The 15,355-nt window shown below is 51.6% G+C and overlaps 1 protein-coding gene across 1 annotated transcript; it reads left to right on the top strand.

The window, feature by feature from the left end:
• The first annotated feature begins 4,765 nt into the window (after window positions 1-4,765).
• On the top strand, window positions 4,766-13,924 carry TSEN54 (tRNA splicing endonuclease subunit 54). The gene is made up of 11 exons (XM_071573754.1): window positions 4,766-4,809; window positions 4,944-5,102; window positions 6,109-6,172; window positions 6,314-6,397; window positions 7,636-7,734; window positions 8,027-8,079; window positions 8,409-8,507; window positions 9,639-10,273; window positions 10,721-10,781; window positions 11,440-11,556; window positions 12,633-13,924. Exons 1-11 carry the CDS (start codon window positions 4,781-4,783, stop codon window positions 12,781-12,783), a joined length of 1,551 nt encoding a protein of 516 aa, XP_071429855.1. The 5' UTR covers window positions 4,766-4,780; the 3' UTR covers window positions 12,784-13,924.
• The last annotated feature ends 1,431 nt before the right edge of the window (window positions 13,925-15,355 follow it).

Here is a 15,355-nt window from a genome sequence, read left to right on the forward strand (position 1 = left end):
AACAGTCTGGAGTTTCACAAGCTAATGAAACACTACAGAGCAGATCCTTCATCTCCCAGTTCCTTGCCCCAAACAGTATTTCCTTCTCCTCAGTTCCCAGTACAAGCCAAAGACACCCTGGGTGTCCCCCCTCAGTCACTTGTCTCTGACTCCAAGGCATGTCCCAGTCAGGCATCTCCTTTCATGGAATACCCAGCAAGAAGCAGGTTTTTGAGCCAGGGAAGACCTTTCAAACTACCTGGTGAGCACAAACACATTGCATTAGTTATGAAACTTGAGCAAGAAGCATAATCTATATCCTTGAACTCCGCACAGTGAGGCTCCCTTGCCCCAAGGCAGGCACCGAGTGTCGATCTGCGATCTGTTCAGGGGAACCACGAGCAGGATGCCAAGGCAAACTGGGGAAATGAGAAAAGCTTCAGCCATTCTCTCCAGACAGAAATAACTCAGCATTTCCCCCACCCTAGTGCAGCAAACCACTGAGGTAAGAAAGGCTCATGACTATTTCAGTCAATCTTGCTGGGCTTAGTCCATGGTTCTTTGGTTTTCACATGTATTTAACAACATTCAGGTTCCAGTAAGTGACTTCAAATAAATCTTTAGATGACTAACAGACAGCAGCTCTAGAAAGTCACAAAATAGCCCTTGAAAGCACAGATTCAGAGCATGACTTGGGGCCTCAGGTAGCTCACTGTGTACCACAAGCCTGCATAACTGTACTGTATCAGCTTTCCTGCCACAGAGCCCTGAGACTTGTCCTGCAGTTCATGGAAAGGAAATTTCTGCCACAAACTTAGAGAGGGTGAAATTTTAGCTCCTCCATTTCTCAGCCATCAGGAGGCAGTGGTAGATACCAGTGAACCACACTGGTTATGTAGAAGCATTAACTACTTAATCCCCAAAGTCTCAAAGACAGATTTGTTCAGTTTTTTCCCTTAAAAATGCCCTTATACCTCTGAAGCCCAGCCCTGACAAATGACAACCAAGGGTTAGCACATAAACCTTCCTCAGTTGTCTCCTATTTGGACAGAAGTCTCTTTCCATTGCTCTGTCCAAGCTCCCAGCTTTAACATGCTGTGGGAATGATCACAGGCATCACAAACATTCTAAAGCAGGAAGGAATTTGCCAAAAACTCCCAGGTGAGGGTAGAAAACAGTCTGATCCCACACCTCCCAGACAAGCTGTAACACCTGACACCATTACCTGCTTTGCATCCAAACCCAAGTACTTCAGTGTATGTTCAAGGCCTGCCAAATCCTGTTGAAATGGATCACCAAACCATCCCTTCTTATGTTCTAATTTAAGGAGTTTAAGTTGCCTCTTGATGCTCTGGGAGCTAAGAACTTAGATATTTCCCACTAAAACATGATTAAGTATAATATTAATCAGACAACTGTTCTACAGCCAACCTGTGATAACAGGTTTGTTGGACAGTGATGATATGAGGAGACAACAGCTCATATACTGCAACACACACAGAACTGAAGTGCTTGTCAGCTTTAGGGAGTTTCATAGAACCACAGAATGGTTTGGGCTGGGAAGAGAACCTTAAAGCTCATCTCATTCCAACCCCTTGCCATGGGCAGGGACACCTTCTACTGGACTGGCTGCGCAGAGCCCTGTCTAACCTGGCCTTGAACATTTGTAACACACTTTTCTGCCCCAAATCACATAGAGCATCTCCACACAAATCCTTCAGGTATCAAGACATGCTCCATGGGCTATAAGTTGAAGTGGATGGGCCATGTTATCCATCTCAGGCACTGTTTTCCAGGTGTTACCAATTGTTGGCCACAAACAGCTGAGGCACAGCTGGTTTTTGCACAATTACTAAAATATTTCCAAACACCACGCCAGGAACTGCAGGGGTCGTTAACACATGGATTAGAGCAGGTAACTGTACCTGGCAGAGCTGCTCAGCTCCAGCACAGAACACACAATTCCCACCTGGCTCTGCCTTGTGTGCTACATGAAACCAGAGAAATAACCCAGAGGCCAAACTTTCCTCTATTTTCTCTAAAAAGACTGAGACTATTTACACTAAGTTCACCCAGGAGTTAACCACAAGGAGCTTGTGAATATGGGGACTGCACAAACAGAGCTTGGACACAACAGAAAAGCACTGAAAGGACTCAAAACCATCCCCACAGCTCTGCCCACTCACCCCTGGAATGGGGTCAGGAACAGGAGAGAGAGCCAGGAGCAGGCTGGCTTGGTCAGAAGAGGCAGCCAGCCCACATTTTTCAATCCTAAGAATACTTTCTCACTTTATTGACATGTTTTTAACCATAGGAGATTAAAAAAACAAAACAAAACAAAAAAACAAAACAAACAAGAAGTGGGCAATGCCACCACACTTACCTGCTCCAAGAGCCTACAGTGCACAGCACTGGTTTATTCAGTGTTGTGTCTCTCCAGTCCAGTCAAGCCCTTTCTCCACTGCAGTGAGGGCACTGTCCCTCAGAGGAGTGAGAAGCAGTTTTAGCTCCTCCATGGCTGCTTGGCAGTGGCAGCTGCCCCCCAGATAATGGGAGCTGGATCCTGGTGCCACACACCTCTGCTCTGCCTCCCTTACAGACCCACATCCATCCTTATCTGAGCTCCCAGGACCCCCCGAGCAGACATCCACTCCCAAAGCCAGATTTCACCCCTGCTCAGCAATGTGACCATTTTTTTTTACCTTTTTTCTCACAACCCTGTCCAGAAAACATCACTGCAGAGAGACCAAGACAGTCTCCATCAGCTACTCCACTCAAGATGCATTTGGGCTCCATTCTATACAAAGGGTAAAAAAATCCCAATTTAAAAAAAGAAATGCACCATGAGTACCAAAGTTATGGTCTCAAGGCAGCTGTACAAAAAATTAACACTAAAAAACATAATTGACATCCCAAAGAGTATCAAAAGAAAAAAAGTAGGTCCACCTTACCCTCCACTTATAAGTGGAGAATAAGAAGTGCAGACCCCAGGACCACCCACACCCAGCTGATGACACTCAGAATAAGGGCTGATAAGAGGATTCAGCTGTGGAGAACATGAGTCCCACCAAGAACAAGAATCTGCTGGTGCCCCTGAGAGGAACAGGAGGTCCCCCCACCACATGACAACTCAAATCCTGGTATTGAAAAGAAACATCAACTGAGATTAGTCTTGACGTTTCTGGGTCTTGTAATCACAGTGGGTGACAAAAGCAAATTCTGGATCAGAGCCTTCCCCTGAGCAATTTAAACACATCTATTTTAAGGGAAGCCTGAGTTAAACAAAGGGGTGACAGCCTGAAAGTTGAAAGCCACAGGATGTGGAATCCTTGGATTATATGATAATTAAGCAGTCCAAGTAGTCTCCAAGTTATGTGATTTTTTTGGAAATCGGGGTGAAAAAGCACAGCTACTGCTGCCCCTTGCACCCTCCTCAAGGGCTGGTCCCCCTGCGTGTTTGGAGAGGTCCTGCTGGCCAAAACCACTTGAACCCCTTGCAGGGTGAAGATGTAATTCAGGAGGAGGAAATAATCAGGCAGGAGGTGAAAATTAAACTGCTCAGTGGAAAACGGAAGGGAATGTTTTTTGCATTTCTGCCTCTGCTGGCTTTTTGTCAAAGGGCTTTCATTGGGAAACCACTGCTGGAACCAGGGACTCTTGTGTGGGGGAAGCTGTGCTTTCCCTCCTGGAGGCTCCGTGCTCCTGCAAGTTTTCCTGCAGCAACAGGAGATGGGCTTGAGGTGAAACTGGAACTTTGGGTGCATTTCTCCATCAGGTCTGTTCGTGCCTCCCCAAGCAGCAAATCCACCCGTGTGTTCCTGTTCCCCAGCCCAGCCGGACTGGGAATGCTCCAGGAATCCTGATGGGCACAGCTGGAGCCTGAGCCATGAGGAACAGTGACACTCACCGAAGGGAGAACCCTCCTCCCCCAGCACTCCGGGGGCTGTGGCACAGGGGACAGAGCCCAGCCCAGCCCGGGGGGCTGCGGGATGCAGCCACTTCCAGATGCTTCTGGCTGGTTCCACGTGGCCCCGTGGAAGGGCAGGGCACAGCCGAGCCCATCGGTGATGCTGGTGGTGCCTCTGGGGAAAATGTCTTAAAGAAAGTGCAAAATGCAGGGAGTGTGAGACAGCCCTGTGAGCAGCAGAGTTAGGGGGAAGACAGAGAGGTGGTCCAGGTGATGGAGTGCTCCCTGAAGCCCTTCCCGACAGTGCAGATGTCCAAGCCTGGGACTAACATTAATTGTAAACATGTGAACTGTTCTGGTTTGTTTTGTTTTATTTAAATGCAGCCTTTTTTACCCCTGTCGGTTATTGGTGAGTGATTCCACTGCCTTTATCTCAACCCACCAGCCCTTTCGCATCCCATTTTCCCCATCCCGGCAGCGCAGGGGGCAGTGGGACCGGCTGGTGGTAACCGAAGGCAGCTCAGCCCAGCGGGTCTGGCTCAGAGCCGCAGGGCAAACCTCGTTGCCGTGTGTCCTGTCCCATTCCCGTTTCCCACCCCGGTCCCGTCCCCTTCCCGGAGCTTTCACATCCTCTTCTCCCCATTCCGGCAGCGGACGGGGCAGTGGGACCGGCTGGTGGTAACAGCTCAGCCCAGCGGGGCTGGCTCAGAGCCGCAGCACAAACCTCGGTGCCCGTCCCCGGAGCCCTGCCCGGTCCCGTGTGTCCCGTTCCCATCCCGTTCCCGCTCCCTTCCCGATCGGTGCGCGCTACGCTCAGTCCTCCGCTCCGCCAGGGGGCGCGCTGGCGCCGCTCCCCGCTCGGGGCCGCTCGTGCCGGCGGCGGAAGGAGCGACGATGGAGCCCGGCGGGTCCGGCCGCCTCTGGTGGGCCCGGGGGACACCGTGGGGGAACCGCGGCACGGGGAGCCCCGAGGGGTGTCCGGAGGGGTGTCCGGGCTGGGCGGCCGCGGGGCACTGCCGGGGTCTCCCCCCTCACCGCCCCGTGTCTCCCCTCGCAGCACGAAGGAGCGGCCCGACGGTGGCAGCGCCAAGGCCCGGCGGGGCCCCGGCGGGCAGAAGGATTTCCTCCCCGACGGCTCGGCCCGCCAGGCCGAGAGGCTGCGGCGGTGCTGCGAGGAGCAGTGGCGGGTCCTGTCCGAGGAGCGCGTGGAGCGGCCGTAAGTGCGGCCCCGGCTGCGGGCACGGACGGGCAGTGCCGCGGGGCACAGCTCGGCTCAGGGACACCGGCGGTGGGACCCAGAGTTAGGGAGGTGTTAGTGAGCACAGTGAGGGTCCCCTCAGTTCTGCCCACAGCCTCCCCTGGTTGGAGCAGAGCAGTGGGACACAGCCTGGTTGTTCCTGCAGGAGCACAGGGACAGGCTGGCACACCTGTGGCTGTTCAGAAAGGCCCTCAAAGGGCTCCTGGTTTTCTCAGGTGTGTGTACAATCCTGTACCCTTTGCAGACAGCAGCCACGGTCCCCCTGGGCATGGTCTGAGTTCAACAGCACCTTGTTGATGCTACTGTGTGTAGATTTGGCCAATGCTCCGTGTTCCTGGTTTATCAGTTTTGGTGGTTTCAACAGCCCCGCCAGTTTCTGGAGTTTGTTACTTCCTTGGGTGATGTTCCAGGCTGCCTCTCAACACACACCTTCTCTGTTTAGCCTGCAGCTATTAGTTTTTCCCTGAGTCCCCGTGGGTGGGATACAACGATTTGAGTGTGTCTTGGCAGCAGCTCAACAATTGTATGATACAGAATGGCTTGGGTTGGGAGGGACCTTAAAGATTACCTTGTTCCACTCTCTTTCCACTAGACCAAGTTGCTCCAAGCCTCATCCAGCCTGGCCTTGAACACTTCCAGGGATGGAGCAGCCAGAGCTTCTCTGGGCAACCTGTGCCAGGGTCTCAATATCCAGATATCCAGGCTCAGGCCACACATCTCCACCAGGCTGCTGTAGCCTGTGGACATGCATCTGTGTGCTGACTGAAGGCACTTTTAATTGGTTGGGGATGATAATAGACCCTTTAGTTGGTACTTCTGGATGAGGAGCTGATGTCTTTCTAACACCTTACCCTTTAAAAATGCCACCTCTCATAAGTTTGCTGCCTTTTGGCACTTTCCTGAGCTCATTGTGTTGCTACACCAGGAGCTGATTGTAGGACACACTAATCTTTAACCTCCTCAGGGGGAATCTGGTGAAAGCCGAGTGGAAGCCAGGACAGGGCATCGTGGAGCTGCTGTCCCCTGCGGTGAGTTGCTACAGAGTGTACTCAGTGCCATCACGTCCTGCTGCCTCACAGATTCCTTAATTTGCCTCTTGACATGGGAGAGAGCCTGGTTGTCAGCAGGGAACAGCCAGAGCCCATCAGGGATTTGTGTTTCTGTTGCAGGGGAAGTTCTGGCACACCATGGGGTTCTCTGAGCGAGGCAAACAGTGCCTGCTGCCTGAGGAAGCTCTGTACCTGCTGGAGTGTGTGAGTAGGATGGGGGGCAGTGGGTCCTTACTGAGTGATTGGAGGAGCTGTAGCAGCTCATAAACACCTGGTGGTCTCCAGGAATTGTTTCTTCTAGCACATTCTCAGGGCTTCATACCTTGTACTCTGAAGCAGTCTCTGTGTCACTGGCAGAGTACAGTTGCATTGGTGGCCAGGTTATTCAGCTGGTGTCATATTTAGCTCACTCAAACTGAGATCTCTGGGTTTGCTGCCTGGGATTTCTTCCCAGTATATGTGGCAGACAGAGGAGTGAGACCAGGTTGTGTTCAGTGCTTCTCTGCTTTTAGAAGTATTGCTTAGGGTTCTCTTGGATTTCTTTGCTCTGGAGAGTTTTATTTGTCTCTCTACCAAAGCCTTTTATCAGTAGAACAGGTGCATTGATATAAAGGGGAACTTTTATCCCTTAGCAAAACTGAAACAGGTTACAGGGACCTGATGCCATCCCTTAAATGCTGATAGCAAAGGTTGGGCTTTTTTACCTCTGGCATTTTGAGGGGTAGTTTGTAAACAGATTGATGACAATAAAATGGTTTTATCAGTTGCTGAGAGTACAAAATCTCTCCCCCAAAGCAGAAAAGACCAGTTAGATGCCATCAGCCCATCCCATGGGAGAAGTGTGATTCCCAGTGTTTTGTGTTCTTTGTTTATGAGTAACACATTTTAAAAAACAAAAAAAAGGGAGAAAAAAGAGGCATAATATAAAACTGCCTCATGGAGAGCAGTTGCTCTTCTATGGGGAAGTTACCTGTGGGATCTCTAGGGCTGCAGTAAATGCTTCCAAGGAGGCACCAATTGATGGTAACTAAGGATGCCACCAATTCCTCTGCTCCAGCTCTCTCAGTTGTGCTGGTTATAAATATTTTTGTGACTGTGCTGTGTCCTGAATTGCTGAGATCATCAAAGTTAAATTATCTCTCAAAACAGTGATTATTTTATCAGGTGAGCATTTTGCTCCCAGCTGCATCCTCCAAACAGATGCAGCACTGGAGCAGGAGCTGTGGGTGGGAACTTCTTACCTGGCTGACAAAACCTGGCATGGAGGAACTGGGCATGGGGGAGGGACTGTAAGTACTCCAGGTGGCACATGGGGAGAGATGGATATCATCAGGGAGGGTCGAGGGTCCTGGAACCAGGTGTCAGGACCAGTGGGAATAGACTGGTGTGGGCTTGCATAGATTTGTTCCCTGTGATTCTCACACCAAGCTTTTGCCCTGCAGGGCTCTGTCCAGCTTTTTTACAGGGATCTGCCCTTGTCAATCCAGGAGGCCTATGAGACCCTGCTGTGCCAGGAGGAAATGAGCCTGTCACATTACCAGGTGTGTTGGGAGCTCCAGCTGTTGCAGGGAGAGTGAAGGCAGAGCCCAGTCTCTGCCACACAACCTCTTCCAGTGGCTGGAAGCAAAAGCAGGACAGTTAGGGAGAGGAGGGGAGTAATTCTCAGTTGTTCCCACTCACCTTCTTCCTGTTTCCCCACTTATGCTTTGGGTCCTAACCCTGGCATTTTCTCCACTGCCAGTGCCACACTGCTCACTCAGTTGTAGTGAAACTGAAGTAAATTGTTTGGGTTTAGGGTTGTTATTTAACCCTCTTGCTTTCCTTTGCTCTAAGGTGTTCAGCCACTTGAAGCAACTGGGTTATATTGTACTGAGATTCGACCCCAGGTAACCAGCTTTCCCTTTCCCTGCTGCTTTCTGCTTTCTGAAGGCCCTGTGCCCTCTACCTGGCCCCAGGGAACGGGGAGAAGAGAACTTTGGCCCTGGACTTTGGCCCTAATTCCACCTCTTGGGAGGATTAAAGGCTAAAAGTGGCACTCTACCCTTCCTTGCTCCTCCCTCTTGAGGAGGTGATTGGGAACATGAAATGGGGCATGAGCTGAGGACCATTCTGGTCCTGCTTGGGGATTTTCTGTGCCTTTTGTCTCTGTATTGTGGGCTGAGCAGAAGGGCAGTTCAGCTGCTCTCTCAGCCTCTGTGTTGGTCTCTCCTTCCAGCACTGTCCCATCTCCCTACGAGAGGCAACTGAACTTGCAGAGTCACTGCAAGAGCTCTGGGAAACACCATCGCAAAAGGAGGAGGAGTTCCAGCCCCCGGTAAGGATGGGCCCAAAGCCTTCTCCCATGTTCTCCCAGGCCACACTGGCTCAGGAACAGCAAATTTGCTGCAGTGTCCCCCAGGCCCCCCTGCTGAGGGTGATCTTACCTGGCACAGCTGCTCTTGGCTGTCCCCAGGCAGTGCAGTGCTCTTCCTGAATGCTTTGCAGTGTTCCCTTTTGCCACATGTGTACTTCATACCAGAGCTGAGAGGAGCAAACTGCTCCTGAGCCCCACAGCTGTGGTGCTGAGGTTCCAAAACAGAAGGGTAGAGAGGTAACTAACTACAAAAGAAATATGGGTAAGGTGTCTCCTCTTACTTTTTTTTACTGGAGTGCAGATACCTCATTCACATCTTGCACTTATCCACCTTCTCAGTCCAGCTTACACACCAGGACTCTACAGCAGAGAGCACAGTTGGGTCCCTGGGGTTTGCACATGGTCTCTAGACCTTGCCAAAATGTCAGCAGAAACTGGCAGCTTTAGTAATTTTGCGAATAATTCTGGCAGCTCCCAGGAGGTGGCGTCAGCCCTTCAGAAACGGGGAGGAGAGGCTGGGCCGCGAGTCCCTGTTAACAGTAAATCTGTGCCTGAGGAGTTGTGAAATTGTAGGAATTGGGAGATTAAACTGCTGGTCTAAGAATTGCCTCATCTTCTCTGGAACCAGGGACTGACTATCATACCAGTAAGAGGTGCTGTCAGGCAGGTTTGTGCCTGGCCTGGGCTGCTTTGGCTGATGTCCATCACATCTGCATGGAGGTGTTTGGGTCAGTGTCTGGGGTGTGGAGGCTGCATGGCAGGCTGGGAACGTGTGTCTATACAAATCAAGGCTGGGATTCTCTTGGCCATCGAAGCCAAACCTCATGCAGGACTTCTGAGAAGTTTATTCTGCTTTTGGCATTCCGTGCTTGGTTTTGGCCTTCTTTTTTCCCCTTCTCATTTGTCACACAAGCCAAGAGGTTGTTGTAAATGGTTTGAAGACCTGTCTGGGGGTTCCTTCCACTTTGGCCACTTTTTGCTTCAGGCTTGGCAGACTGAATTCTTCTGGTTAGCAGGGAGGAGGCAGGATTCAAAGAAAATAAAGCTCCACCACACACTCTCCCTGTCTCATGCTGCTGCCACTCTCTTTAGGTCACATGAGAAGAAACATAAAGTATCCGAGGACCTTCCAGGAGTTGAAGGGACCTCCAAAAAAGGTGGAGATGACTGTGGAGACTCCATCTGCCTTCCTGTGGATGAAAAGCCCCTGTCAGTGCAGCCAAAGGAATCAGATGCTGGCAGTGCAGAGCAGGAGTCAAACCCAGTTCCTCCTGATACAGGACAAAAGGACTCGCTGAGCTGCTCCAGGAGCCGGGCTGGAGACCCCAAGGAGAGCAGCACTGGCACCCAGGCACCCCGCTGGGATTTCACCACCATCACCTTTCCAAACGTGGCCCCAGACCATCCATGCACACACCTGCCCTCACCTGACAACAGGCTCCTGCCAGAGAACGTGCTGGGCAGGGAGGTTGATGCAGCTTCCTGGTGCAGACGCATCAACCAGAGACAGGAGAAGCTGTCCCGGAAGGAGAGGAGGCAGCGAGAGAGGGAGAGCAGGTACAAGAGCAGTGTCAATGCTGACCAGGAGGTGAGGCGCTGCTCCAACTGGCGGGAGTACAAAGCCCTTCTGGAGCAGAGGAGGCAGCAGAGGGTTTGGAAACGACCTTCACATCTCTGGGACCAAGCTGTCACACCCCTTCTGCGGCCAGATGAAGCTACCTCAGCAGGTAGTGGCTCTGGGAACTCCCCCAGCTCTCTGAAACAGTGCCTGGTATGCAGCAGCAGCAGGGAAGACATGGAGAAGCTGAACATGAGTTAAGGGCACAGTGCTTTGAGCAGGAGAATCTTTCTATAGCCCACTCAAGTGCCAGGATAAACAAGTGCCTTGGGAGGTCCTCTAATCCATTCCCCATGTCCTGCTGTATTGCAGTCCTTCCTGCTAGGCTGTTAGGCATGTGCAGTCAGGGCCAGCAAGATGCAAAGCAACTGTGGTGTGTTCTGAGCTGTGTGCTGGGAGGAGATGAGGAAGTTGAAGCCTTTGAAGTAGCCAGTGGTGACTGTGGTGCTGCCAGCCATTGTCGGGGGAGGAAGGCTCGTGGGTGGTGGTGGAGTGCTTGGAGTGCCCTGGGAGGGAAATTGCTGGTCTGATCCTTTCCTGTTCCTTCTCCCTCCAGCTGCGCTGCTCCAGCAGATCAGTGTGCTGCAGCCCTCCCACATCCTGGATGGAGCCTCCCGGTTAGTATCCAGCCAGTCAGCTCGTTTGGGAGCAGGGCTTTCTTGTGACTGTCCCTGCTTGTGAGGTGTGGGAGCTGCCTGGCATCTGGTTGCTGCCTCCATGCAGAATGTAATGAGAGGCTGACATCTCCATGAAGTACCAGGTCCTGCAGCAACAGAGCCAGGGCTTTCCAGGCCAATTAAAACAGCAGGTTTACTCCTACCCTGCTGTTCCCTCTCTGCACCCCAGTCTGGTAATCTCCCTTAGAGGTTTCGTTTGGTTTCACCTGTGCCTCATCCCTGGAGTGTGCTGCCATCTCATCTATGATGGTTATAAAATCTTGGCTTTGGGACTTCAGTTTTGCTCCTGCCTCAGAGTCTGTGTGATGCTTGTGTGCAGTCCCTGCAGTGCTTTGCTCCTGTCTCTCGGTGGTGCTTCTTGCAAGGGGGTCTGCAGGGAAGGGAGTGTGGTAGATTTGGGGCAGGATCTTGCTCTGCTCTGACTACTGGAAAGCCCTGGAAAGTAATTGGAACAGTTGCAGGGTCAGTTCTTTGAGGAGTAAAGCCTTTCAAAGGGCCCAGACTAGTCAGGCCTGGGGAGTTGTTGCTCCCTCGTTGCCATAGCTGTGCCCTGCAGTGTTTTGATCCCATACATTTATGGTTGTGTTCTCTTCTGCAGGCTGCAGGACGACCCAAAGGCCATGAAGATAGACTTCGACGTGTATCAAGCAGATGCTGTGGCCAAGTTTAAGAAGACAAACCCTGGGAAACCATATGTCAGGATGTGTGTGAGGAGGTATCAATGAGTCTGTTGCTGTTTTCTGTTGCTGTTGTGGAAGTGAAGTCTTAATGATCTGTGAATGTGAGCCAGCATCTTGTGGGCTTTACAGATCATCAGAGTGCCTCACTTGAGGGTGGTCCTGCCCAGAATTTTTTTTCTTTCAGTTCCTCCTTTGTTGGAGGCTGTGGCTGACAATTCTCCAGCCCTCACACTTAGCCCACACTGCTTGGTCATCTGGTTGCTGCTCATGTCTGGGTGTTACTGGGAGTCAGGAGTAAGAAGCCACAGCTGTTTTTATGCAATGCTTGTGAAACTCGGGTAGAGCTCAGTTTCGAGCGAGCTGTTTGGTACCTTAATCCTCAGTCGGTGCAGATCCCTATGGATTTCTGCAGAGACAAACCTCCTTAGAGCTTGCTACAGGCTCTGGGCCACGAGGTCAGTATTTTGATCTTTGTCAAGTGTAACTTAAGGATCAGTATGAACAGAGGGTAAGTGTTCTGTTTCTTGCTGGATCCAGAATCTGATACTTAAACTCCACAGCAAGGTACAAAGTTCAGTTTCTGCTTTTTCTCATTTTGCTACACTAAAGCTGTCCCTCTGCTCTATGCAGATGTAGTAGATAAAGCAAGGAAGGTGGTAGTGCAGTTTACAAAGGTATGTCATGAGTGAGTAGGATGATCCTTGTTGCATAAATATTTTCATTGATGAGCAAACAGATACTGAATTAAAAGGAGGGAAAAGCAGGTCAGATGTTGATCCCAGCAACCTAAAGACCTTCCCAGCACAAAGGTATTAAGACTGCACTCGACTGGCAACTTGCCAACATCCTTGTGCGCTGCATCTGATAGGCACAGTGGGGAGCAGGGTGCAGTTGCCATTGTTTTTGGCAAAGGATTCAGCAGCTCCCTGTTCCCAGCGTGCTGTGTACTGACTCTCAGGGCTGGCAGCCTCCTGCTCTGACTGAAAGGGGTGGGGAGGATCACTACCAGCTCCTGAGGCTGAACAGAGCTGTTGTGATGGCTAGCCAGGACAGCTTTGCCTCTGTGTTTCTTTTGCTTTGAGAACAAACAGGATGTTTTTTCTCCCTGCAGCTTTGATGAGCAGATTCCGTCCCTGCGGGCTCTGAAGCAGGTTACGTATCTGAGCGGGGACGTCCCACTGGTCTTCGCGCTGGTGGATCATGGAGAAGTCACCTTCTATTCCCTGAAGGAATTCAAGCTGCCTGTTGATGTTAATCAGTGAAGCTGCTGTCTCTTGCAGAAATGGTGTGGGATGAAGGGAAGAGCTCTGCTCAGGATTTGTTGTCCTGATTAATGAAATACTACAGGAAATAGAGCCTGTGATAATGGGAACCTTGGGTAGTTGACCACTTTATTGGCTGTTACAGACTTCACCCACCCAGATGGCTCAGGCATAATAGCATGATTTACAGCAAACAAGTGTGTATGGCTTAGCTGGGCATTTCTGGACTGGAGTAAACACTGCTTTGTTCTTGAAGCCACTGGTTTTCCAGATTTCTCAACTCATGGACCACCAGTCTGCCTTTTTGTGTCATCTTTCACTGACCTGTGGACCATTAGAAAACAGTTTGGTGGTGATCCTTGTCACATGCTGAGGAGCACTGTGCTACACCAGGGGAATGGTTGGAGTGTCACTGTGGTCAGTTGGGGACAGAATAAGCTGATCAGTAATGGTGTCCTGAGCCTCTGTCACTCAGCTGTGCCAACGACCATCAGATCAGATTCTGATCTGAAAAAATGCATAGCCATAAACTCAGTCACCTGGAGTAAAGTTTCCAGACACTTGAGAGCAGGAAACTGTGCCTTGGACACAATTTCAGGCAGAGGTCAGGGAAAGCCCCAGAGCATTGCAGATGGCACCTCGGGCTTGTGCTGTAGCAGCCATGCTGAGATGGGTTTTGGCTGCACAGCACTAAACCAGGTTAAAGTTTGACCAGCACTATCAGCACTCTGATAGTCTCACCAGAACTAAACTGCAGCCCCTCTGTTTCAGCCCAACATCCTCTTTCCTGGCTGTGGATCCTTGTTATTTCTCTTGCAAGTGAGAGATTCCTGAAGAAAGAAAAAAGAAAAAAAGCTACAAATTCCTAATGAGACTTCCACTCTTCCACTCCCGTGGCTGTTGTACTCCAAACTGAGGATATCATTGCTTTCCACTGGGATATTTTGGTACCAAATTTGCTTTGGCCTCTATACAGAAAGTGTCAGGTGCCAGAAGTTCTGCTCAGTGGATGGAAGTGACCTAAGCATGGCTGTGTTTGGTATCAAGGTTTTTGGAACTGTAGCAGGAACTGGTTTAGATGTATTTTTTTTAATTCCTTTTGGAAATGTGAAGAAGGCTAAGCAATAAAAAAAATCCTTTTCCAGCAATGCAAGCTCCTCCTTGTGGTTCTTAATTCCCCGTGAAATGTTAAGTTATGCAGAGGGAGACTGGGAGCTACTGCGAGCCCGGTAGCAGCAGCTTGCTCAAGGTCATACAACCCTGTGGCTGTGTAACGCTGCTCCTACGCCCGTCTGTGTTTGGATCCAGCTGCTGCCCTGTTCCTGGGAGGGCAGTGTGACTCACAGCCTGGAGGTGTCCCTACATCCGCGTGCAGCTGCTGTTGGCACACCACACTCTTCCTCCTGCGTGGTCAGAGGTATCGTAGCCCAGGGTGGCAGGGAGCTGCTGCCAGCGCTGCGTCTGGTCCTGTTCCACCCCCCCCCATCAGATGCTGGAAAGCGCCGGGCTCTGCCGAGGTGAGGGTCTGACGGCTCCTCCCACACTCCCTCCCCTTCCTCTTCCTCCTTCCAGCCGGGCTTTGGCTCCGGCAGTCCCCTTCAAAGCCGGGGCTGGCAGCTCCATCTACCCTCAGCGTTCTCCCAGACTATTTTGCAGATTAAAGGCAGTGGGAAGAGAGTTTATAAGAACGGGCTCAGCCAGGACAGCTCCATCCTGACCCACAGGGTCAGGTTTGTCCTGGAATTAGGTCAAACTAACTCCCGTTGATTTCAGTCAGTCTCACCTCCTTATGCCAAGGTGGAATTGTATCGATGAACTCTACGAGAGCCACCCAGTGAGTCTCTCTGGGGCAGAGACTCCCTGATTCAGCACAAGAGAATTACAGTTTAATAACCACTGCAGGGAGGATTGAGAAACTGTGGCTGCCTTGCTCAGCACCACAACACCTGATGGTGCCTGTACTAGGACGGGAGCACGATGCAGACTGATACCACTGCTGCACTTCGGCCCGCGATGCGGGTCAGCTGGTGTTGCAAGAAGATGACAGAAAGAAACACTTTAATTGAAAACCACCACTTTTGGAAGCGCAGGTGAAATATTGGCCGTTACTGGCCCCTTGTCAGAAGGAATTTCAAGCTTTTGCGTGGATGCAGAGAGGTTGGCAGACCTTGGACTCTCCATGGCTGCAGATTCCTCGCTCAGCAGCTGTTCCCTGCAGCAGGGCCGGCTGTCCGGGCTGTGTGTGCGACATGAGCAGCGCTTCTGTCCCCAGCCCCAGCGAACGCTCCCACTTTCTGTAAAGTCTTTCTGCTTCCTTAGCGCGGCAGGCCAGCACCTCCCCTCGGTCCCTGGCGGGGCTGCACCGGGAGGCGGGAGCTGGCGCGGCTTTCCCGGCTGGTTTTCCCGGGCCAGGCCGGTGCCGGGTGTTCGCTTCCCGCGAACCGGGCGGCGCGGTGCCGCTCCCTGATTGGCTGCGGCGAGCGGCTGCTGAATTATTCATGAGCGCGCCGCACCGAAGGGAGGCGGGGCCGCGGCGCGGCTCATTTGCATGCGATGCCCCGCCCCAGGATGC

Source organism: Pithys albifrons, chromosome 19, assembly GCF_047495875.1.
Source record: "Pithys albifrons albifrons isolate INPA30051 chromosome 19, PitAlb_v1, whole genome shotgun sequence".
NCBI classification, from domain to species: Eukaryota; Metazoa; Chordata; class Aves; order Passeriformes; family Thamnophilidae; genus Pithys; species Pithys albifrons.